Source organism: Theropithecus gelada, chromosome 18 (genome assembly GCF_003255815.1).
Source record: "Theropithecus gelada isolate Dixy chromosome 18, Tgel_1.0, whole genome shotgun sequence".
Taxonomy (NCBI): domain Eukaryota; kingdom Metazoa; phylum Chordata; class Mammalia; order Primates; family Cercopithecidae; genus Theropithecus; species Theropithecus gelada.
The window spans coordinates 37,717,120-37,742,295 of record NC_037686.1 but is presented as its reverse complement, the minus strand read 5'-3'; the positions used below and the strand labels follow the sequence as shown (position 1 = coordinate 37,742,295).

Here is a 25,176-nt window from a genome sequence, read left to right as displayed (position 1 = left end):
CTTGTGAATGGTGGTAAGAGTCACAGCTAACAAGATATGACAGTGCTTCTTAGTTTTTTTTTTTTTTTGAGAGAAACCCACTGTAAGAAATGCATTTTATATTATGACTTAGCTTTCACTTTCTTTCTTTCTCTCCCTCCCTCCCACACACACATCCCCAACATAAATGAAACAAAAATTTCACCAAATAATATTTACCATTACCATATATAGACTACTCTCATCAGTTTTATTTTATGCTATTGTTTTAACTTTAAAAGATGCTGCTGACAATTAATTCATGATCTGGAAATGGGTTGGTGATCCCCAAATTGAAAAACACTAAGATAGGGGATAATCCAGTGTTTCCCAAGCATCAGAAGCATCCAGGAGGACCTTGTTAAAAGTACACACTCCCTGATCCACTGAATTGGCATAGCTGTGAGAGGAAGGGGAGGGGTGGACTGAAACTATTTCTTTTCTTTTTTTTTTTTTTTGAGACAGAGTTTCGCTCTGTCACCAGGCTGGAGTGTTGTGGCACAATCTCGGCTCACTGCAACCTCAGCCTCCTGGGTTCAAGCGATTCTCCTGCCTCAGCCTCCCAAGTAGCTGGGACTACAGGCGTGTGCCACCATGCCCAGCTAATTTTTGTACTTTTAGTAGAGACAGGGTTTCACCATGTTGGCCAGAATGGTCTCAATCTCTTGACCTTGTGATCCTCCCGCCTAGGTCTCCTGAAGTGCTGGGGTTACAGGTGTGAACCACCGTGCCCAGCCTGAAACTATTTAACAACCATCTTAAGTGATTCTGACCATCAGGAAAGTTTGGGAACCACTGGAATAATATACGGCAAAGTCTGAGGAAGTGGTCAAGTTCTACAAAATGCGAATTGTTATTGTTCTTTTTTATTTTTTCTTTTCTTTTCTTGCTTTTTTTTTTTTTTTTGAAAAAGAGTCTTGCTCTGTCACCCAGGCTGGAGTGCAGTGGCACGATGTTGGCTCACTGCAACCTCCACCTCCCAGGTTCAAGAGATCCTCAGCCTTCCGCATAGCTAGGAATACAGGCATGTGCCACCACACACAGCTAATTTTTGTATTTGTAGTAGAGATGGGGTTTCACTATGTTGGCCAGGCTGGCCTCAAACTCCTGGCCTCAAGTGATCTGCCTGCTTTAAGCTTCCCAAAGTGCTAAGATTATAGGCATGAGCCACCATGCCTGGCCCTTGTTGTTGTTACTTGACTTTGCACAGCCAGTGCGAGGCCAGCTTCTTTCACATCTGTATCTATGCCTCCTGCCGGCCCTGTTTGCTTCCCTTCCTCAGAGCCCCTTCCCACACTGTCCTCCCCTCTCCTTGCCTTCTCTCCAATCCCCCATATCCAACCTTTATAGCTAGGAAGTAGCCTCTCTAATCTTCCCAGCACTTGGTGATGTCTGTCTTCTCTGAACTCAATTATATACTGTACCGTATTATTCTGAGACATTCATTGCCTATTAATCTTGTCTCCTTCAACTAGATGGTAGGCTCTGTGAGGGAAGAACAGCTTAGCTATTCCTCTGCACCTCCCTCTGAGACAGTGTTTGCAGAAGTCTCCACAGTCAAGTGAATGTTGACACTGTCACCTGCTGTGAGCAGGAGCAGTGTAATTCTGCAAGGACCGTCAGTGACCTGCTTAAAGTTGATAGGAGATTTTGGCTGTCTGGGAGGGTCAGGTTGGCTGATTACTCAAGTAAACACCTCTCTACTTTCTGTCCCACGCATCCTGCTAAAATCCCTATAGAGAGGGACCCACCTGTCTTGGCCCAAGGCGAGAGCTGTTAAGGTTGAGACCACTGTCCCCAGGGCCCCAGTGATTGTCCACCAGGGATTCTGGATCAGTAGCCCTATGAAGATGATGAGGCCGCTGAGAGGATTGTTGACGAACATCACCTGAGCGGTCCCTCTCAGGACCCAGTCTATGAACTGGAGGGCAGGGTGCTTGTCTGAAAGAAAGAGAGCGAGCCATCAGCAGGTCCAGCTTGGGCTGCTCTGCTGAGCTGCTGGTTGGCATGGCAACAAAGGAAAACAGGGATGTGTAAGCCAGGACACTTCCCATTCAGCCAGGCCAGAGATGGGGATGGAGGGGTGGGGGTAGAGGGGAGTCTGGTGCCCAGCCCACATCTCTCAGTGGCCCAGCAATCATTCTGCAGTGGGTGGTAGGTTTTGCCATATAGCCAGAGGCACCGTGCTGAGACTAATTTAACGCTGTTCCAGCCATTGGCTTGTTTGGAAAAGAAGCTCTGGGAGGTTCTTTTTTTTCCAAGGGAAATTTATTGGTCCAAAAGAAAGGGTTTTGGAAGGTTGGGGGTGGGGGGTAGGAAATTCTTTTTTCTGTAGTGCTGGATGACTCAGTTGAGGGCTGGTATCTGAGAAGCAAAAAAAGTAGCCTGAAGAAAAGACACTGGGGAAGAAATTGTCGCAGCCCAACTGTGAAAATCAGTACTGAGTCAGGGCCTGGAGGAGGCCAGGTATAGGAAAGGGGCATACATTCTGCCTCGTCTGCTGGTTTGGTTTCCAGGACAACTTGTGCAGGTGTCGGGGCTAGTGGGAGTGGAAGGGTGTGGTGTTCCTTTCAGTGTTTAGTTCGAGAAGAAGTTAAAAGGAAAGAATCCTGAAGCTTTGGGAAGGATAAGGCCAACATTTTCTTGGCACATAATAGACACATAATAAATGGCTGTGCAACAAGTGAATCGAGTGAAGGAATGATCATTTAACTAGCTTGGGAAATGGCTTATCTGTTGCTAATATGGTTGTCCTGTATCTATTTCACATAGGAACGAGCAATTTGCAAAGAACTAAGATCAATGCATTTAATTCTGAAACCATGAGAATTCCAGGCCAGTAGGGTATATCATATCCCCTTGGAGTCAGCTTAGGGCTGAAGTCCCCCCAGCTGTGGACTCCAGCCCTGGGTGAGGCCCAGTCCTGGGTGAATCCACCCAGGGTGAGGGTGAATGAGTGAGGGAGCAGCTTTGGACTGAACCGGAGAGAGGGTTGTCTCCCCGGCCTGGTCTGGTCTGGCTGCCTCTGCCCAGGGTATTTTCCTACCTTTCAGCCAGATCCTGTACTCCTTCATGTCACCCGTGAGGTAGCCCACTGCTTTGCAGAGCCTGATGCCCCTTTGGCCTGCTGAGTGCCGATGGGCCACCCCGTCTTCTTTCCTTTTACTCCTTTCATTGGGCTTTTCAATCTTCACAATGTGGCTATCTTCATTGGAAGACCGGAGATCCTTTTAGGAGAAACCAACAAGACATCAAATGATACAGCTTTCTGAGAGCAGGGACATTTGGGGATAGAGGGTGGTGGCAGTTTTTTTGATAAAAATAAAGGATCATGAGACAAAGGGTGAAACACATGCCCATTGTCTGCGGCTGCATAGAGTACCCCGTACAAGCCTGCTCTTCCCGGGACCATGCACCTTCTTCACAGCAGTATTTCTTCACTTCGTGCCATGGGTCCCTTTTGGCAGTTTAATGAAGCCCATGAGCTTCTTTTCAGAATAATGTTTGTAAATGCAAATATCAGATAATAGGACTGCAAACCGAACCAATTATACTGAAATACAGTTATAGTCATACTAAAAATTATGATATACATGTATGCATAGCAGATCCAATACCTTCTGTAATTTCAAAGTAGTGATGAGTAAAGATATGGGACCTCCTTACTGCAAGTCAGGACAGCTCTGGAAGGCCATCCCAGCAGTCTTGAGTCCCTCTCCACTGCAGCAGTGGCCAGCCAGTCTACCTCTGTGCTACCACCGAGGATGCTAATGGCCTGCGTTTCAACAAAGACCTTCTGTTTGGAGACAGTAGGGTAGTTCAGGGAGCAGGTTTAAGGGGAAAGATTTTGGAGACTGGTTGGAAGACTGGTGAGTGAGTGCCTGTATTCTGTACTTGTCCTTAAAATCATGTCTCACAAAACCACACTATCTAAGGCCAGGTAGGACCCACCATGGGTGTCACCATGTACTGACAGTGGCACTTTCTCAGTGTGCTAAGTTCTTTGGGAAGGCGGGAAAGCGGCATCTTTTAATGCCCTTTTCCTATCCCCTCCCTCCTAGGAAACATGCTAGGAGGAACCCTCCTCACCTTTTCTTCAGGCATTTCCAGGAGGGGCAGAGCTGGGTGAGTATCCGGGGATGTCGAGGGCCAGCTCGGGCTGGTAAACTCTGCCTCGTAGAGTTTGTATCTGCTGGAAAGTGGCTCTGGCAGGAGAGGGCTGCTGTGGGGGTCAGACATTCCTTCAGGGCACAGCTGCTTTTTTATCAATGGACTAGACGGAAGGAAAGGGAAAGAGCTAGTGAGTCAGGTCGGGGCCCAGAGGGACTTGGCTGAGGCTGGTCTCAGACCTCAGGTCTGTCCTGGGGGTTGGACGGTGACACACGTGGGATCTGCAGCTTTGCTGCCAGAAAGAGTTGAGGCCATTTCTCTACCTCATTACCTTTCAAAATCCTCCCATTCTTCCGAGTCCAGAAGAATGTCCATTTGGTCGATGAAGATATCCCTGACCACTGAGTTAGAATGGAAGTCTCTCTTTTTCTCTCGATCACTGAGTGTTTTTTCTCCGCCTCTCATATTGCCTGTTGTGCCATCCTATTGTGGTAGTTAGTGGTACATGTATTTTCCCCTTGATACGTATACACAGATCCAGTACTGATTGGAGGTGGGGGGTGTCTAAGAGAAACTACTTCTGAATTGCCATGGAGGCTACACTGCTTACAATTGATCTCCAGTCTTCCTTTTCTTCTCTCTACCATTTCCAGTCCCTTCCCTATTTCCTTTCCCCAGGAACAGTAGGAAACACTGGTCTATTCTTCTGCAAGCTGTGTGCATCCCAGCTGAAGGAGCTTCTCTTCATGGGGCTCCTGTCCCTGTACCACCAGGGTTAGGGCTTATGCCATGACTTGCTTTTGGAACATCCTTTGCCTAAGGTCCTCAGTTTCCTGGTTTTGTCTGGCTTCCCCTTGGTAGTGCTGTACTCTCTCCTTCCCATCCAGCCATTTGTGCCATTCTTCTTTAGCCTCCTCCAGCTCAGTTATATCTTATTCATTTATTTATTTGAGAGGTGGTTTTGGACCTGCATGCAGTCTCCTCTCAGTGTGACCTAGAGCTTTCCCCATTGCTCCGTGCTCCATGCTGCATCCCTTGAGTGTAGGACAGTCTCTCTTAGGACAGGGATCACAGATCCCTAACATGGGTACTACCATTCCATATACTTATCATTCCAGACACTGCTCAAGGATTGCAGGGTTCCCTTCAAAAGGGGTTAAAGTCCCTTTTCTAATTTTGCATTAGTTCCATTTCGCTGGGCTATTACCTCTTCTGCTCCTAACGAGAGGAATTCTTACTCTCCACAATTTCTTCTGAGCACCACTCACCTTGCTTGTGCAGAAACCCTTCTTCTTTGAGGCTTATACCAAATGGCCATACCATCCTCTCCAACTGCTCACTGCTGTGTTATTGACTCTCTGGTCACTGTCTCATTCAATGAAGACTTGAGGTGCTCCTACCAATCATCTTCATCCCCCCTCCAGGAACTTTAAGCAGCTTCAATATCTAGGTAGATAACTCATCATCCTATTCTCTGGTTTCTTAGATCCTTGTCCTTCTCATCTCCAGTGGACCTTTTCACCTCGCCTTTTCAACAGCCGATTTCCACAGTCCCAGCATGGGCTTAATATCACACACACTGGAAATCTCAAAAGTCAGATCTCTCCTCTGGCCACTTCCTCTTGTACCTTTGGCTCACCTGCTCAGATGACCCCTCTGACAGCCCTTCAGCTCCCACAGCCCCTTGTCTTCCCTTCCCTCCTTGACCAACTTAACTTCATGCCCCCTTATGTTACTTCCTCCAACTCTCTTGCTCCTGTCTCCCTCCTTCATGCTTGCATGGTAAAATTCCAGCCAGGATAAACCCAAATGTCTAACTTTTCCATGCTTTCACCAAACAACTGAACATGGCTAGAGAACAAGGGTAATAACTGAGTAGATTGCTTTCACTGTAAGTTGGATTGCTGTCCTCAGGTGAACACTGGGTGCTTCCCTTTTCTCTCTTTAGTCCAGCTCAGTCTGCTTTCTGCTATGGCTGCCTTTGCTGTGGTCTCTAGGGCCTCCATGGCAAGTCCACTTTCAGTCCCCATCCCACCAGGCTGCTCGGCGGTGTTCTGAGAGTTGTTCACCCTCTTTGACACACTCTTTGGCCTTTATTCCTGATCCCCTCTGGTTGCTCCTTCACACTGTCTTTGGAGGCTCTTCTTCATGTAACAGGAGCATTTTGCAGACCCCTGTTCCGGGCCCTCTTCTCAGCCCTGGTGCTCCTACCCAGGTGATGTCAGCCCTCAGCATGGCTTCGTATTCCATCTCCATGCCGATGACCCCCAAATCTCACATTTCCAGCCCAGTTTTGAGCACTGGATTAATAGATTTAGTTGTCTACTTTACACTTGCATATAGATGCTCCAAGTACCTTAATTTGCCAAAACAACTCATAATGTTGCCTTCCCAAATCCTATCCTCCCTCACAGGTGACCACCCTAGAAAAAGCTGTCTCCCCCTTCCAAGCTGTTCCTTCAGAAAACTCAGGAGTCACACTTAATGCTCCCTTCTCCTTACTTTCTAAAGTCAACAATTCTGTCTCTAAAAAATATACCTTCACGTTCATGGTCACCAGTTAGCCACTGTCACCTCTTACCACATCTTCAATGACTTTCATTTGGATATCCCTACTTTTTCCCAGGTTTCTCCTCCAAGCCATGCCCCGCAGGGAAGAGGTGCCATATTAATATTCAAATCCACTCATGTTGGATCTCTGCTTAAAGCCCATCATGGTTTCAGATGGAAAACCACCTCTTTGACAGGGTGTGCAAGGCTCTGAGCTCCCACTGTGCTTTAGTGAGTCCCTTGCTTTCCAGCTCCATGACTCCTGGCCCCATGCTGGCCTCCTTTTAGTGCTTGTAAGGTATTGAACACTTTTCACCTCAGGGTCTCTGCAAGTGCTGGTTCATTGGCTTGAAGACCTTTCCCTCACTCTTCCTGATCAACCCCTACACTTCTGCCAGGCTTTGTCTCAATGATCACTTGCTAAACAAACCCTCGCAGATCCACCCACCATGTTCTCCTGTCACATACTCTCATGGGAGGTTTGTATATTTGTATGGTTTCTATCTCCCCATCAGAACTTAAATTTCATGAGGATGGTGGCCTCCTCTGTTCTGTCTATTGCTGCATCCCCAGCTCCTAGCACAGTGCCTGGCATGTAGTAAGGGTTCAATAAATAAATATGGAAGGAAGAGAGAGAGTGGGGAAGAAGGGATTGTGAGCAAGGCTACTGGTGACTGCTAGATAGGGAACACTTCTCTGGATAACTTTATAAATCCCTGTGGATCTCAGGAGTCTCCAGTGGTTTCAGAACAGCGCGGGGCCACCCACCAGCCATGCATTTTCTGCAGGCAGAACCCCCTGTCATGTCTAGCACCGTTCTCATTCCCAGGAGGAGCTCATTAGACCATTGTGAATTTTTGTGTAGGTCCGCAAATGTCATTCAGGTCTAACTAACCCTGATGCTGCCTCCGGAATGGAGGCCTTTCGTTGTATTCTGACCCTGTAGGTAGGGTTTTAGTAAGGGGTGGGCACACTGCCATAGAGGGGGCATGCCAGAAAGGTTTAGGAGACATTGAAATCCAACAAGCCCGAGAACTTGTTCCTCTCCAATGCGCTCTCTCCCTCTGGTGGCCAAGAGGTGATACAGCATCCCTGGCCCTTGGTAAAAATTTCCCTTCAAGCCAACCATATAAAAAGTAAGCAGGGGCAATCAGATATCTAGACACAGATATGCATGACACCATACAACTGGATAAACTAGAAATGTTCCGGAAAGGCCTTGTGTTAAATTCAGTGGCTATGAAATCTATTAAAAGTCTAGCCGAAAAGTGATAATGATAAAGGTTTTTCCTAAACATATTTCATGGAATTTAAGATGTTATCAGCTGTCAGACTGATCACTAATTAGGTATCATAAAGAAGAAAATGCTTCCATTCATAATTGCAAGATGCATCTTGATTTTAGAACTGTTAAAATATGACAATAATATACATCATATAATCAAGGAAATATAATGTTCTTTTAAGTAGTGGGGCTGAAGTGTCCAGGTAGGAGTTGAGAATGGGTATACTCAGAAATTATTTTCTAACCATAAGAATTTAAAGATTTTTATACTTCTTTTGATGAAAAAAATGTGTCTACTTTATAACCCCTTTAAGATCAGGGGCTATTACCTTGTTAATTTTTGCATTTATACCACCCAGCAGAAAGCCTTACACCTAAAAATCCCTTTATTATTACTATTGCACAAGGGAAGTTCTTTCTAGGGTACTCTCCAAAGAGGTACTTAACCTTTGAGTCCCTTCTGCATGCAGACAATATTCCCATTTACAGATAAATCAAGTCCTCGAAAAGCAAAATAGGAATTGTTTCTCATGTGTATGTTGCTGTCTGCATTTTCCAGAGTAAGCTCACCTCATTGTGACATTTGCAGGACCCAGAAAATGAGCAGCTTGCTGCAGAGTCAAGGTTAGACCCAATTCCCCGCCGCACTCTCCATTACTCTGTCTGCCTGGCTGGGCCTTGCACAGCCGAGTGGCTGGCCCTCGAGCGCCTGGGTCTAGGGCCTCAGCCCAGTGTTGTGTTTCTCAAGCCTACGTATCCTCTACAGGAACAGGGCCTTGCATCTCCTGTAGGGAATACAGCATTCCTTTGCCACGGGAATGTTTATCCTGTTACAATGGGGAATTTTGGCTTTGGAGTAGGGGCGAGACATGCAGCACCAATGGCCCTGTGGAGAGCAGGTCGCCGCACGCGGAAGGAGCACGGGCTGTGAGGTGGATCTGCTCCTGCCTCCCTGCTCTGCCACTCCGGGTTGCATGGGCCTCCATGTCTCCGAAGGGCAACGTAGGCTTCTCAGGACAGTGAAATTGCTGACTTGATTCCTGGCACATAGTAGGAGCTTAGTGATTTTACTTTCCCCTCTTCTCGTGCTCCCAAATTGAAGGGAGAGAGGGTGAGAGCAGCCAGATGAAGTACAAGCTGGCTGGTCTGAAACAGAATAGCTTTCAAAAGTTTCCATAAGGCGTCGCCACTTGTTAGAACTGGATGTGAAATCCCTGCCCGAGCCACGTCCCGGCTGAGGGCCTCAGCCCGTTCCCAACTCCGCTCAGCGCCAGTCCATTAAACCTGCTTCCAAGAACACATAATGATCTGCTTGGCGCGCTCGGACTCTCCTTGGCTGCCCACACCTCCTCTTTTCCTTCAGAAATATGGACAGAGAGGGCTGTTTGGATCAGTCCCACGTCTCTCCAAAAACCAGGCCTCAAATGTCTGGCAAGGGGCTCCCAAAACAGACCGGCTCCTCCATCCTCTTTGTAAGAACCCTCCTTGTTGAATATCTACCGTACGCCTGTGGGCTACCTTGGAGGGATCACAGCTGGAAGGTCCAGGCCTTGCCTGCAAAGGGCGCACATTCGAGTGGCCCAGGAGGAGCAGTGAGCAGGCACTGTGTCCTGAGCGGGAGGCACAAGGGAGGGCAGAGGGCAAGGGGGCGGTGCAGAGAGCACAGAGCGGCTGCCCTGCCCTCCCAGCCCTGCGGAGACTGGGCTCAGCTTCCATGTCAGGACTTGGCTGAGCAGGCGAGAAAGAGGAGCACACTCCAGAGAAATGCCTGAGAAAATACATGGTTTGGGCCAGCAAGTTCCAGCACGGACCCTGCTGCAGCCTGGGAGAGATGTCAGCAGGCAATGAAAGACAAAACTAGGGTGTCAGAATCAGACTGTGAGGAGTCCTTAGTGTCTAGGTTTGGACCCAAATTCTTCCAATGGTTACAAAAAATGTGGCTCCTGCTCTGTTATACTAATTTTGAAATTCTTCTCCTGATTATTTTCTCCTAAAGACCATCCGTCTCCAGTGGAATTGCAGAAACACGCCCATGCCCAGTGAAAAGGGGCTGTGGCTGTTTCTCATGCTTCTGCTGCCCTGGGAGGGAAGGGGCCCAGGCTCAAAGGGATTTCTTCAATTGTTGGTGTGAATTAGTGCAGAGTCGAAGCTCTCTCCCTATCCCTGGTCTCTTGGGTTTAAGTATACCAGTCCCCTGGTCATCTGGGGATGAATCTCAAATGGCCCCATTTACTTCTTTTTTTCTTTTTGAGACAGAGTTTCGCTCTTGTTACCCAGCCTGGAGTGCAATGGTGTGATCTCGGCTCACTGCAACCTCCTCCTCCCAGGTTCAAGCAATTCTCCTGTCTCAGCCTCCCAAGTAGCTGGGATTACAGGTGCCCACCAGCAGCCTGGCTAATTTTTGTATTTTTTTGTAGAGACAAGGTTTTATCATGTTGGCCAGGCTGGTCCTGAACTACTGACCTCAGGTAATCCACCGGCCTCGGCCTCCCAAAGTGCTGGGCCACCGTGCCTGGCCTTACTTCATCTTCTAACCAACTGAGTTATTGAGGCCACGGCAGCTCTGGAGAAGTAAAAGTGATTAGCAAGTTCTCCAGAATATTAGTTGGATTGATATATTTTGCCTAAGACCTTGCAGTTGATGCAAGGAGAGTTTCCATAAATTTCTACGACCTTAGAACCAAGAGGGATGTTCTTTGCCCTCTCTCAAATGATGAAGGAATCCATTCTCTAACACCTCTGGATACCTAGCTTCTCCTGGCTGGGGTCCCTTTCCCCTGAGGCAAGTTGTTCTTGTTGAGAACGGCCCTGCTTACTAGAAACCCTTGTATCTGTGGAGCTGACATCAAGTTCCTGGGACTTTTTCTCCTTGCTGTTTCCAGTTCTGTCCATTACGCCTGCACAGGATTTAGGGACTCCTTTTCCCACTTACGAGCACTTCAGAGGTTGATCCTAAGCCTTCATTTTTCTAGGGCAGTCTACTTGATTGTTCTTCAGTCTGGCTCACCAAACACAGCCCCCAGACTCTCTGCCATCTTGCCACCAGGATCTCAGTGACAGCATCATTCTGAAAGGACTTTGCTGAGTGAGTCAGGCTGGGTCCCTGGGAGCACTGGCTTCATTCATCCCTGAGTTGGTAGACTCTGAAGGTGAAAAATCAGGTGTGTGGGGCTAGGTGGATGTTTGGTTAGGCTGCCAGAATGGGAACAGATGAGGCCCCTGGACTGGTGCATCACACCCCAGGGAGATCAGGGAGGGGAGGAATCCAGGAGACACCTGGGCACTAGGAGTACAGGGCAGGTAAACAGTCCAGTAGCTGGCTGAGAGGTGCCTTGCTCAGGGCTGGGTTGTATAAGAGACTGGCTGAGTGCCGGCTTTTATTAGGGGTGGCTTAGAGTTTTCTTGGCAGCTCCAACTTAGTAAGTCTGATCTGGGCTGAGAGGAGACTGACTCACTGGGGCCAGCGGGTCAGGCTGGGTGGGGCAGAAGTCAGAGGCAGCACCACCTCCTATGGGTCTTCTGAGGACTGGCTGGGGTTAGAGATGGCTGGTGGCCAGTGGGTCAGGGGCTTTATCTTTCTGGTTTCAGCTGCAGGGCCAGGGCTGGGGTTCTGCAGCTGAGAATCCAACCAGAGCCTCGCAGGGGAATTCTGGCCTCCAGCAGAAAAGCTCTGAGGAGCCTGCAGTGACTGTGAGATGAGGTGGGGGAGAGGCGACCACTTGACCTCTTTTGACGCTCCTCCCTAGCTTGTGTTTGGAAGAATCTTATAGATCACCACACTCTTCTTATGTGACTGTTTTTTTTTTTTTTGTTTTTGGGCAATGGAGTCTCCACTGTTGCGTGGGCTAGAGTGCAGTGGCGCAATCTCAACCTCCATCTCCTGGGTTCAAGTAATTCTCCTGTCTCAGCCTCCTGAGTAACTGGGACTACAGGTGCACGCTGCCATGCCTGGCTAATTTTTTGTATTTTAGTAGAGATGGTTGCCCAGGCTGGTCTCAAACTCCTGAGCTCAGGCAATCTGCCCACCTTGGCCTTCCAAAGTGCTAGGATTACAGATGTGAGCCACTGTGCCTGGCCCTTATGTGACACTTCTAAAGTGGGGTGACCCTTCAATGTTCCACATATTGAGCCCTCTCATCCCATGAATAAATGGCAATTTATTGCCTCTTGCATTCCATCAATTGCAATTACTCAGCCATCAAGTTCTCCTTCAGAGCTCTCAGTCGGGATCAGCCCATTATTTCCCTTTGAGCCAGGCCCTCCCCAATGCAGGTCACCTTCTAGCTGACTTCCCTCACTTCGGGCTCCCCAGTTTTTCTCCAGCTTGCCACTGGTGATGGGTAAATTATCTTAAAACATGACTTGGTCGTGCCACTGCTCAAAAACCTTCTGAGGTGCTCCATGTCTGAGTCCTTCGCTCCTGGAACTGGGCATGAAACTCTGAGCCAGGGTAGTCAATGCTCAGGATGAAACTCTGAGCCAGGGTAGTCAATGCTCAGGGCACAGAGAAGCACGGTTTTCTGGAATGCTGATTGGGCTTGATATGAACTAATACAGAATAATAGTTGCATATTTAAGCAAACATGGCTTATAAAAGAGTCAAATGCAACTCTTTATATTATTAAAATAAAATATAAAGGGAAGAAATGTAGAGTCTGCAGGTGGCTGCTTCAGGCTGTGCCCTCCTACTACCTAGGGGTAATGTGTCAATTCTCCCCATCAGTTGAGGCTACTTAGGGGGAGAAGTTAAGAAGCTCTGAAGATAGCAACATTCTTAATCTCCCACAGTTCTACCCAGGAATGCTCCACCTGTGCCCAAGACAATTTTCAGCTTCTCTGCAGCATGTGCCACTGTTCTGGGCAGGCGGCCTCCTCAGGTCCCACAGCTACCTCCAGTTCAGTTCTGCATGCATGAATATTGATCTGCTTTACTCACACACATCCTGCTCACACACCCAGCCCTACCATGGCCATGGCACCTTCCTGGCCTCTTATGAGCATGGTGATCTCTGCTCTGGCTTGTGTGGCGGACTAATTCACAATGCAGTAGTCTCTCTCCCTTTCTTACACACACACACACACACACATATACCCCTACACAGACACACACACACACATGCACACATACTTATATACACATGAGCTGCCCCGAGGTGGCTCTGGGTAGTTAATTTTAGTGTTATTAGATAGTGGTGGTACAGTAGAGACAGAATACCCGGATTCAAATCTTGGCTCCCCCACTGTAATAGTCCATTCTCATACTGCTATAAAGAACTACCTGAGACTGGGTGATTTATTTAAAAAAAAAAAAAAAAGAAATTTAATTGACTTACACTTCCACATTGCTGAGGAGGTCTCAAGAAACTTACAGTCATGGCGGAAGGCGAAGGGGAAGCAAACTTGGACCTTCTCAAATGGCGGCAGGAAAGAGAGATTGTGTGGAGCAGGAACTTGCCAAACACTTATAAAACCATCAGATCTTGTGAGAACTCACTCACTGTCACGAGAACAGCATGGGGGAAACCGCTCCCATGATCCAGTCACCTTGCCCTGGGTCCTGCCCTCAACATGTGGGGATTATTGGAATTACAATTTGAGATGATATTCAGGTGTGGACACAGAGCCAAACCATATCATTCTGCCCCGGCCCCTCCCAGATCTCATGTTCTTTATACATTTCAAAACACAATCGTGCCTTAGCAACAGTCCCCCAAAGTCTTAACTCATTCCAGCATTAACTTGAAAGGCAAAGTCCAAAGTTTCATCTGAGGCAAGGCAAGTCCCTTCCACCTATGAGCCTGTACAATCAAAAGCAAATGGCCGGGTGCGGTGGCCCACGCCTGTAATCCCAGCACTTTGGGAGGCCGAGTTGGGTGGATCACTTGACGTCAGAAGTTCGAGACCAGCCTGGTCAATGTGGTGAAACCCTGTCTCTGCTAAAAATACAAAAATTAGCAGGGTGTGGTGGCACACACCTGTAGTCCCAGCTACTGGAAGGCTGAGGCAGAAGAATCTCTTGAACCCGGGAGGTGGAGGTTACAGTGAGCCAAGATAGTGCCAATGTACTCCAGTCTGGGTGACAGAGCAAACTCTGTCTCAAAAAAAAAAAAAAAAAAGAAAAGAAAAAGCAAGTTAGTTACTTCCAAGATACAGTGGGGGTGCAGGAGGCATTGGATAAATGCTCCCATTTCAAATGGGAGAAATTGGACAAAACAAAGGGCTACAGGCCCCATGCAAGTCCAAAATCCAGTGGTGCAGTCATTAAATCTTAAATCTCAAAAATAATCTCCTTTGACTCCATGTCTCACATCCAGGTCATGCTGATGCAAGAGGTAGGCTCCCATAGACTCAGGCAGCTCTGCTTCTGTGGCTTTGCAGGGTACAGCTCCCCTCCTGCTGCTTTCACAGGCTGGTGTTGGGTGTGTGTGGCTTTTCCAGGTGCACGGGGCAAGCTGTCAGTGGATTTACCATTCTGGGGTCTGGAAGACGATGGTCCTCTTCTCACAGCTCCACTAGGCAGTGCTCCAGTGGGCACTCTGTGTGGGGGCTCCAACCTCACATTTCCTTTCTGCGCTGCCATAGCAGAGGTTCTCTATGAGGTCTCTACCCCTGCAGCAAACTTTTGCCTGGTCCTCCTGGAGTTTCATACATCCTCTGAAATCTAAGTGGAGGTTTCCAAACCTCAATTCTTGACTTCTGTGCAGCTGCAGACTCAACACCACATGGAAGCCGCCAAGGGTTGGGGCTTGTACCCTCTGAAGCAATGGCCTGAACTGTACACTGGCCCCTTTTAGCCATGGCTGGAATGCACAGGGCAGCAGCGGGGCCCTGGGCCAGCCCATTTTTTTCCTCCTAGACCTCTGGGCCCAGGATGGTAGGGGCTGCTGCAAAGGTCTCTGACATGCCCTGGAGTAATTTTCCCCATTGTCTTGGCGATTAACATTTGGCTTCTGGTTACTTAGACAAATATCTGCAGCCGGCTTCAATTTCTCCCCAGAAAATGGGTTTTTCTCTCTCATCACATCGTCAGGCTGCAAATTTTCCAAACTTTTATGCTCTGCTTCTCTTTTAAATGTAAGTTCCAATTTCAAACCGTCTCTTTGTGAATGCATAAAATTGAATCCTTTTAAGAGCACCAAGGTCACCTCTTGAATGCTTTGCTGCTTAGAAATTTCTTCTGCCAGATACCCTAAATCATCTCTCTCAAGTTCAAAATTTCACAGATCTCTAGGGAAATGGTAAAATGCCACCAGTTTCTTTGCTAAAGCATAGCAAGAGTGACCTTTACTCTAGTTCCCAACAAGTTCCTCATCTCCATTTGAGAACACCTCTGCCTGGACTTCATTGTCCATATCACTATCAGCATTTTGGTCAAAATCATTCAACAAGTCTTTAGGAAGTTCCAAACTTTCCCACATCTTTCTATGTTCTGAGCTCTCCAAACTGTTCCAATCTCTGCCTGTTACTCAGTTCCCAACTTGCTTCCACATTTTCAAATATCTTTATAGCAGTGTTCCTCTACCCTGTTACCAATTTACTGTATTAGTATGTTTTCATACTGCTTCCTAAAAAACTGCCAAAGACTGCATAATTTATAAATGAAAGAGGTTTAATTGACTCACAGTTCCACATGGCTGGGGAGGCCTCAGGAAACTTACAGTCATGGCAGAAGGAGAAGGGGAAGGAAACTTGGACCTTGTCACATAGCGACAGGAGAGAGAGAGTGTGTGAGAAGGAGGAACTTGCCAAACACTTATAAAACTATCAGATCTTGTGAAAACTCACTCACTATCATGAGAACAGCATAGGGAAACTGCCCCCATGATCCAATCACCTCCCACTGGGTCCGCCTTTGACACATGGGGAATATGAGGATTAAAATTCCAAATGATATTTGGGTGGGGACACAGAGCCAAACCATACCACCCACCTACTTAGCTGTGCATCCTTGGGGAAGCCCCACAACCTCTCTGTGTCTTGGTTTTCTCATCCCATCTGTGAGGTAAGGACAATAATAGTGCCTACCTCATAAGATTGTTTTAGAAGAAATAATGCATGCAAGTTGCTTAGTGCAGTGCCTAGCACATATTAAGTAGCTAATAAACGTTAGTGATTTTAATTGTTCATGCTTGTGCTGTGAGTGATGTATTCGTGTGGCTGAGCATCTTCAGGGCTAATGTCCAAGAAGCCCAATCAAAAGTAGATTCAGGCAGTAGAGAGATGGGTAAGGAGTTTAAATGCTATTCTGCATGGTCTGAGAAGTTAAACTTGCCATATTGGAATGTCATGGGCACATAATATTCTGACCAGCTGATTTGCTTGACTTGCCAGCCCACAGAGTGTGAGCCATCCTTGCTCTTTCCCACTGAGCTCTGGGCAGTTTTCTCTGATGACCTTGGGCTGGAAGATCTCTGAGTAAACACCTGTAAATGGAGGCTGGGAGCAGCAGCAACTACTTGAGAGCTCTTCATCTTTCCTTTTCCAGGCCTCAGCTATCTGTCATTGCTGTTTATGTATATGTCTCATCTCTAGGAGACAGATGGGAGCCCCTTATGGACAATTTCCTTGTTTTCTTGAAGTATAGCATCTTGCACACAATAGATGCTCAATAAATATTTGATGAATGAGTGAAGTATTCACTGAAGATTGCAGACTATGAACTTTACAAATTCTGTACTGTTTGAAGTCACCATGCACATGGTATTTTATATGTTACAAAACACTTTCCTTCCTCAAACTGCATTTATTTCCTCAATCAATCTCATGATAGGGGGTAAGCTATAGATGGTGCTGTTCTTCTTGTTTTGCAGGGTCAGAGATGTGAGGGTACCTGCCACATGGGCCACACAGTGAGTTGACACAGGAGCTAAGACTGTCTCAGCCTCCTTTGCTCAACAGCATTCCCAACCTACTTGTGTTGGGCCCCAGACTCTTCTCTAAGGTTCCCTCCCTCATCCAGTGACTGTGGGCATGTGAGTCCTTGATTCTTCTCCCTGGAGCTGGGCCTTATGTAGCTTAAGCTTTTTGTCTTTGGATTCAATGTGTACAAACATACATCTCCTTTCAGGTGCTAGGCCATGGTGTGAAGCTGGGTCTTCCTGTGTGCAAGCTGGGCTGGCATGTAGACCTTCTCCTTCCTTTTGGTGAGGATGCACTTCTGCACTTGACCTCTGTAAGGGCTCAGTGTGGCATGTCCTTTAGGCCCTTGAGCTACCTTCTTCCTTTTCAACAGAACCTTGATCCCCTTTTCCTGCACAGATGTTTATTTTCTAAGAACAACATGGCTTTGGAGTCAAGAGGAAGGGCTGTCCCTGGGAGGGGGTGGAAATCAGGATGGATCCCATCAGGTGCTGTCCCAAGAGCTTCTTATTCAGGTAAAGCTCAGAGTCAGATGACTATTAAAGGTATTCCTGGTGTGGAAAAGGATAACTTGCAGTCAGAATGGGGGTGTTTGGAATGGGAGGAGGCTGGTGTTTGGTGAGGGTAGGGAAAATGCTTAATGGGCTGGTGTTGAATCTCAGGTCTTCTTAAGCACCAGCTGATGGGCCCACCATGGCTGAGTTCTCCTAGTGCAGCACCTGGGTGTACCCATCCTCTGTGCCTTACGTGGTGTTTCTCATCATGGCAAAATGTGTTTTAGGGTCATCGCAGGCAGTAAACCAACAGTCCTTTAAAACTGGCATTCAGCACACATTTTCTGTACAAGAAGACCCTAAGTCATGCTTTTATCCTGAGTTGGTGGAAAACTGACAAGGTAGTAGGTGATGATGCTGTCACCTCATTGGTGATCTATGGGTGTTGGGGAAGACCAGGGTTAGAGCAAAACAAACCTCTAGGTGAAAGAAGACCATCAATGGATGTGTGTGGCCACACTAGGCCAGTCTGGAATTCCATGCAGTGATGGAATTACAGAGCTTTGCAAAGTGTACCATTTCCAACATATGCCTCCTGCTGGTCTATTGACAAGAGCTGAAACCTACCATGAGACAGGGGTTCCTTTTAGTTCAGTTACAGCCTTGTTTCTAGAATGCCTTCCCCTTCCCTTTCAGCTGGATGTGAACACTCCTTCCTTGAAGCCCTGAGAGCTGAGATCCTCAACCTTGACAGCACACAGTCATCTTTATCTGGGGAGCTTTAAAAAATGCTGATGACTGGGTCGCTTCCCCAGAGATTCTGACTTAATTGGTGTAACCCGGGCACTGGAATTTTTAAAAGCTCCCTAGGTAATGGTAATGTTCAGCCAGGATTGAGAACCCCTGACCTAGATCTTTGTGTCTATGCTCTTTCTGCATATATTTTATGCCCTTGCTACTCCAGGTGAGTGGGGGTTCAGCATCAGCTTCACCTGGGAGCTTGTTAGAAATGCAGGCTCTCAGCCCCACCCCCATAACAGAATCTGTATTTTGAATAACACCTTAGGTGATTCCTGTGCTCAGGTCTGCACACAGGCTTCTCAGGGGTGTAATGGGGCAGTACTGGGGTGCAGACAGCTATAAGAAGGGAGAGGGGATGGTAGGGGAGGGGCTGGAAACTATCTTAATTTCTTTTACAATTTTTGCTTAGTGGTCAAAGCATTCAGATCAATGAATCAGATTAGATTTAGCAACAGCAAAACCAACTCAACAAAAACTAGATTTATGACTTTAATTAAATGCCATTTGCATCCTGCATCTCCAGATGAAAGGAAGTGGCAAGCACCCCAGTCTTTTTCAGCTTGTGTCTTGGCCAGTGGAATTTAAATTGCTGCTTCCTATGCAACCTGCTCAGGGTCGTAGCAATGGCATGCTCCTGAGGAATCTAGTTATAGGTGGTATACAATTTCAGAAATAAAAGTGTATCACCTTTGGAAATGGAGTCTTACTCAGCTATTGAAATAGCTAAATGAAATGCTCACCTTTGCTTTGTAAACCCACACAAGAGGATAGAGAGGAGAGACAGACGGGTTATTGATTTGCCCAACCGTGACGGGAACAGAAGCATGGGCCCTCTGGACTTAGGTTGAGGTGAACCAAACTTAGGAGGCTTTACTTGTGGCACCCTCATGGAGTCTTGCTATAAACTCCAATGAGGAATGCTGGCAGTGGGTGGTGGATGCCTTAGTGGAGAGCTCTAGTAAAAACCATAAGTAGTTGAATAATAATTCTGCATTACCAAAGAAGAAAAGACATAAAAAGCCCCACCTGGAGTGGAAAGGGACATTTTGTGGAGTTAGTGAGAAGAGAAACATAGTTGTGATTGGCACAAAGGAAGGAAAGAGTGAAAGGACTGGAAAATTTTAGATAGATGCAAGAAAAAAAGGAAGGAGAATAAGGAGAAAATGGGGTAAAGGAGGAGAGAAGAGAAAATGAAGCCACAGTGAAGGAGCAGTGGGTGTGATGGCGGGAAGGGATGTGCCAAGAAGGAAGCCAAACAAGCCTAAAGAGGAGACGGAGCAGGGAGACAGAGAGAAAAATGGATGCTCCTGAGCCATTTGTCCCTACTCTGAAGGGGGCAACAGCCTGCGAGCTGCCAAAGACTCCCTGATGGGGCTTCTTCCCCTCCTCCCTTCCTTCCTCCATGAATCCTGTGTAGGATGAAGCAACAATCTTCCTTGAGAAGCAACATTGGGGCTCTTCTTTTCCATTTGCCCTGTGGCTCCTGGAAAACCAGCTGGACTTTGAAATAGACATCCTGTGGACCAGCTACCCAAGGAGGAAGTGCAGAGGGGACCTGGCATGAAGAAACAACTTTGCAAATTCTAGTTTTATTCCATGCCCCCCTCATGCCTAACCAAAGGAGCTTTCATTATATTCCCAAAGAAGCTACTTCCCAAAGAAGCTACTTAGAGTTGCCTTAGTTGAGCATTAAGGGATATGAGCATGCTGGAAGTGGCTAGAAGGCATTTGCCAAGATGCTTGTTGTCTGACTCCTCTGAAGCTTGACTGAGGTAATGGGACAGATAAGTCGGCTATATTTAAACAGCCAAAACTCTGAAAAGATGGAATTTGTCTGGACATCACTGGAAAGTAAATTGAGCTTGTTGTGAAATCTCTGAAGATATGTTTTCTAAAAGGAGGGTGAGTGTTGATGAGCAAAACCCACTGGGACAGTCACAGCGGGTGGAACAAAAAGAGCATGGACCCAGGAGCACAGCCAAATTGCAGCTCTTCTACTTACTCCAGAGCCATGTTGGACACAGAATCCTCCTTATCCATGAGGCAGGGATGGTGAGAACTGCCTTGTGAGGCAACACACAGAGGGCCCAGTGTACTGCGTGGTATATAGTAGGTGTTAACAAGTGTCAGTTTTCACCTCCTTCCCATCTTTTCTGGGGTTGTTCACAAGTGCTAAAGACTCCAACCATCAGGGATTTAACGAGAGTGGATCTGCTGAAGTAAATAGGAAGGTTAATCTTTCTAAAGCACCAATTTCTCTATAGCACATCCTGTACCAGATAGTATTCATTCAAAAGTGTTTGGTGAGCACCTATTATGTACCAGTCACAGGGGATTCAACAGTGAACAAGAAAAAACTCATCATGCTCTAACAGAAACCAGAAAGTAACTGTTAATGCCCAGGAATAGGGTCGTGGCCGTTCCCACTGTAGGGTAGGAATAGAGAATGGAGGCATTGGAGAGAATCTTTCGGTTGTTTCAAGGACTGAGAGGCACTCTTGGGTCACTTGCTCTGGGGAAAACTGCTGCCATGTTATGACAACACACAAGCAGCCTTATGGAGTTCCTTACAGGGGAACTGAGAGCTCTTGTCATCAACTTGCCCGTCATGTAAGGGAGCAACTTTGAGAGTGGATCCTCCAGCCCCAGTCAAGCCTTCAGGTGACAGCAGCCCTGACTGACATCCTGACAGCAGTCTCATTAGAGAGCCTCAGCCAGAAAAACCCAGTTATGCTCCTCCTGGTTCCTTAATTCCAGAGACATTAAGAAGATAATACATATTTATCATTTTATGTTGCTAAGTTTGGGCAACTTGTCACACCTTGATAGATAACTAATACATTAGCCATTAACGGCTCTTTAAGAATCAGAATTAGCTGGTCTCCTAGCAGGAACCCAAAAAAGGTATGCTTTTTATGGAGGAAAAGGTTCTTGGTGAAAGGAAGTAACTAATATTTGCTGAGTACCTACTATGTGGTAGGTACTGGTACCTGTGTTATTTAATCCTCCTAGCAACCATGTAGAATAGTGTAGAGGGCACTTGCCTATAAATCTGCAGGTAGTCTGCTGACAAAATGGGATGACAGACCATGTTAGAAAGATGTGCAAAACATTGCACAGTTGGTTTCACAATTTTGCAGGAAATTAGTTTCCCATTGGTTGAGTCTCATGGGGCATAAACGTCTCTTGGGGATAAAACCCTGACTGGGGATTGGTTTTGAAGACACAACCCATTAATTGAAGAATTGTACATACCAAGCCCTCTGGCTACCCCTTGGGGACATACCCAAGAAGTACTTAACCAACATTGCCTTCAGAGAGATTGAATGCAGAGACAACACTCAAATGCATGAAAAAAAAAATCAGAAAGCAAAGTAAGAAAATATTAAAACAGTCAAAGTGCTCCATCATTTAATTATTTGTCCAACCTTAGCAAGAACCTCTCATTCGCAATGTCTGTAGTCTTGAGGATGGGAAATACATGATTCCTGCCCTCCAGGAACTGAGGGATGATCAGACATATAAAAACAACATAGGATGTATTATGTGGAAAATTCCTGTGGTAGAACCTGAGTCTGGCTTGCTCAATCCTCCTCACAGTGTACCTTCCTATACCCAAGAGGCTAGATAACTAAAAATTAGATTTCTTAGCATTCCTTGCAGCCAGTTTTTTTTTTTTTTTTTTAAATTTGTCAATTTTAGGCATTTAGGTAAAATTTAGAAGGTGAGAGTGAAACAAAAGATTTTTTCCTGGTCTTTTTGGCTATTTTCTGATGAAAGTAAGTAAGATCATGGGCATATGAGGTTATCTTGCCATTCAGTGCTCAGCCACCAGCTTTACGGGGTTTGAGAAGCAATAGCTACAGTGGCGTCATGATTGTGACTGACTGATTCCTGGAATACAGTGGTTCCTATGCTGAACTGTGACTGATAGATTCCATAAGAAAGGAACCAGATAGTGTTATATGAGATTGGGGCAGTGGAGAGGAGGGGAGGGATGGAATAATTAGAAAGGAATTTTTGGAGGAGGTAACTTTTTAGCATAAAGGAGTAAGGATTTCAAACAGCCCAGGAGAGATGAGGGTTCCCTGGTGGGAGTGATTAAAAGGGGCTGTTTCTCCTTTCCCCAACTTGATACTTCCTCATCACCTTCCCCCCTCCAGCTGGATGGTTATGGTTTTTATTAAAGCCTGGACTTGAATAGTTACTTGGAGTTTCTGTTTGTTGTCAGCGGGAAATGTGTTATTTCAATATGGAACTCAATACCCAGAAAACAGATTTTCACGTAGTGGTCTCATGGATCCTGCAAAGATAAATGTATCTGGAAAAGGCGGTGCATTTCCTCTCCTGTAGCCTTCCTTCATCACCCTTCTGGAGACTGCAGGCTGCTGTTCCATGCTAGGCTCCTGATAACTTATCTTTCTGGGAGAGGATAAAATGGAGGGACCAGGTGTTCTCTGACATGGCAAATCAGAAGAAAAATCATTGCATTGGGAGTGAGGAGACCTGGGATCTAAACTTAGCTCTGCTGCCTACCAGCTGTTTAACCTTGGTCAAGTTTAATTAATAACCAAATCTTTAAAATTTTGTGATTCTGCCCACTTCTCTCCAGTTTCAAGGCTGCAACCTTAACTCAGACCGTTATTATTTCTTCTGTCATCTGTGCATCCTCCACAGTCCATTCTTCTTACAGCAACCAGAATAATCATCTTATCACTGAATCCCATCACCTCTCATTTAAGACTCTTTAATGCTTCCTGGTGCCCCTGGGAGGTCAAAACTCCTGGCAGAACTTAAAGTCTTATTTGTCTCAGTGGGCATCTTCACCCTCTTCTCCAGAGGGGGTTGTATTTTAAGGTGAACTAAAACCAGTGGTCCCCAAAGTGGGGAGTTTGCCCTGAGGGGTACATGAGACAGTCCATCAGGGCATGGGTAGAAAATATTAGAACTTTTATGTATATTTTTATTCAAAGGTTAAGAAGGAAATTAAGCTTTACTAGCCTGGTTAGGATTGTCTTTCAAGTTGTTACCTGTCACATGTGGTCCTTGTCTACTGTGCGTGAAGATCAGCATTGCAAAGTGAAGATGTTGGTGGTTGCTCGTGCAGGCTCTGGAGCCAGATTGCCTGGATTAGTGCTTCCTATTGGTTATCAATTATTGTATTATGATGCTGATCACTGTGGGGAAGAGTGGAAGCCTCATTGTGCAGAAGGATGTACACAAAATTGATACTCAGATTAATCAGACTCTTGCAAAGAAGACTAATGGAAGCCCAAATAATTCATACGAAAGTGGTAGGGCTATTGCTTCCTTCGTTCTGATTATGAGCTCATCACCATCTATGTTGTAAAGTAAAGACAATGATAATCTAATCAACCACGATGAGAACAGGCCCTCCAAAACTGTGAAGTCTACTTTAAACAAGGATTTACATTCATTGTCATTAAAGATGACCCACACCTAAGTGTGTATTGTGCCTTGACATATTAGCTGATGTAGATGTAATTTATATTTAAACAAACATATTGGGGGTGACTGCCCAAAAATATTTTTTAATGGAATTGCACAGTAAAGAAATTTCGAGACCACTGAAATAGGCACATGCTTGGTTATGACTATGCAGAGTTTCACTAGACCCCATACGTATCTTCTGATGTAACATAAGAATGTGGACCCGTTGGTTACCGATGTTCCTGATGCATTTATAAAGCAGGGTTGTTTCTCTGCACTGTGTTTTCAATGGGTTTTAAAGGAGTAGACTGCATGATTTGGAGTATTTTAACTGCAAAATCATTTGATCTAGATATTGTCAGATATTTACTTAGAATTTTAAAATGGTAAATATTATGTACCATACAAAGTTATGTTGCTGCTAGGATGGGCTATGGTAACATGCCTCCACATGATGGTGAATGGCTTCCTGACATTAGGATTAATTGGATCTCACACCAATTTCATCATTTAGAACCCAGTGAGAAATGACTTTTTTGCATCATATTCATTCTTGAAGTAATTTGTTTACCCCAGCCATCAAAACTCAGTTAATAAACCATGGGGATTGACAAAATGGCACTGTATAGGCAACAGAGAAATATTGGAAAAGTGAATTATAGGTGTGAGTGACTAGTAATAAATAATCAACTTATTCCTGGTGCAGAAGTGTCTATGACCAGGAGAAAATCTGACCGATGGAAAATTTGAATCCAACAAAAGTGAGCCACCTAATTATGCATGAAGACATTTGAAAGTAAACATGTTCTGGTTCTCTAAGTAAGATTGTTCTTCAAATACATGGTTTTGTTAAAAGCATGTCTTCTGACTCTTAGACCCTCTCCAGTTACCTGGCATCTGAAATTATACCATTAGTGGCTCACTCCTTTGGGGTAAGCATAGACCACTTCAGGTATCTTCTTTTGAAAAACAAGCACCCCTAGTAAGAGTTAGCACATCAAGTCAATGACTCTTTGGGGTGACTTAGTCTTTTAGATGATTCCACCACTGGGAGAGCTCTGGCACAGTGTTAGGGTTCTGGGCATCCTGGGAGGGGCTGTATGAGAGAGGATGAGAGCTGAGGGTTGAAAAAGAGTAAAGGTAGAGGGAGGAGAGTGGAAAAGGCTAGTTATAATGGTTTCAGTTTTGACAAATAAATACCCTGATTGTAACCCTAGAAACTACATCACTGAATTTATCATCACCCTCTGGTCTTGGGTAGAACTCACATCTTTCAGAATAATTCAATGTAATACACTATTCAAGAGACCCCAATAAATACAGCGAACTCCCAGTTTTCAGTGACTCTGTCATCTGCTTGTTGACTGTCAGTGGTTAATCTAGGACAAAGATCAGACCATTCTCTTGGAAATCACACCCATGTTCTTATCAATTATGGACCAACAAGAGACAGGAAGAACAAATTTCTAGAAAGAATAGAAAAATGCTCTTCAAAGCACAAAACTGCTGTGATTGGGGATCACCTGTTATACACTTATCAGGATTCCATTTCTCACTGTTTTGAATGATTGAGCAGTGGTCATTCTGATTGAATCTTTGTGATGATTC

General features: G+C 45.9%; 1 protein-coding gene across 1 annotated transcript in view; it reads right to left on the bottom strand.

Moving 5' to 3' along the window:
* Positions 1–24,944, bottom strand: part of SLC14A2 (solute carrier family 14 member 2) — a 78,454-nt gene extending 53,510 nt beyond the window's left edge. The window contains exons 1-6 of the mRNA XM_025365218.1: positions 24,934–24,944; positions 23,761–23,764; positions 16,685–16,700; positions 4,108–4,291; positions 3,065–3,245; positions 1,770–1,959 (exon numbers count right to left, since the gene is read on the bottom strand). Coding sequence (XP_025221003.1) covers positions 1,770–1,959; positions 3,065–3,245; positions 4,108–4,257 — 521 coding nt within the window. The 5' untranslated portion in view covers positions 4,258–4,291; positions 16,685–16,700; positions 23,761–23,764; positions 24,934–24,944. The remainder of the gene's footprint in view (positions 1–1,769; positions 1,960–3,064; positions 3,246–4,107; positions 4,292–16,684; positions 16,701–23,760; positions 23,765–24,933) is intronic.
* Between the last annotated feature and the right edge of the window lie 232 nt (positions 24,945–25,176).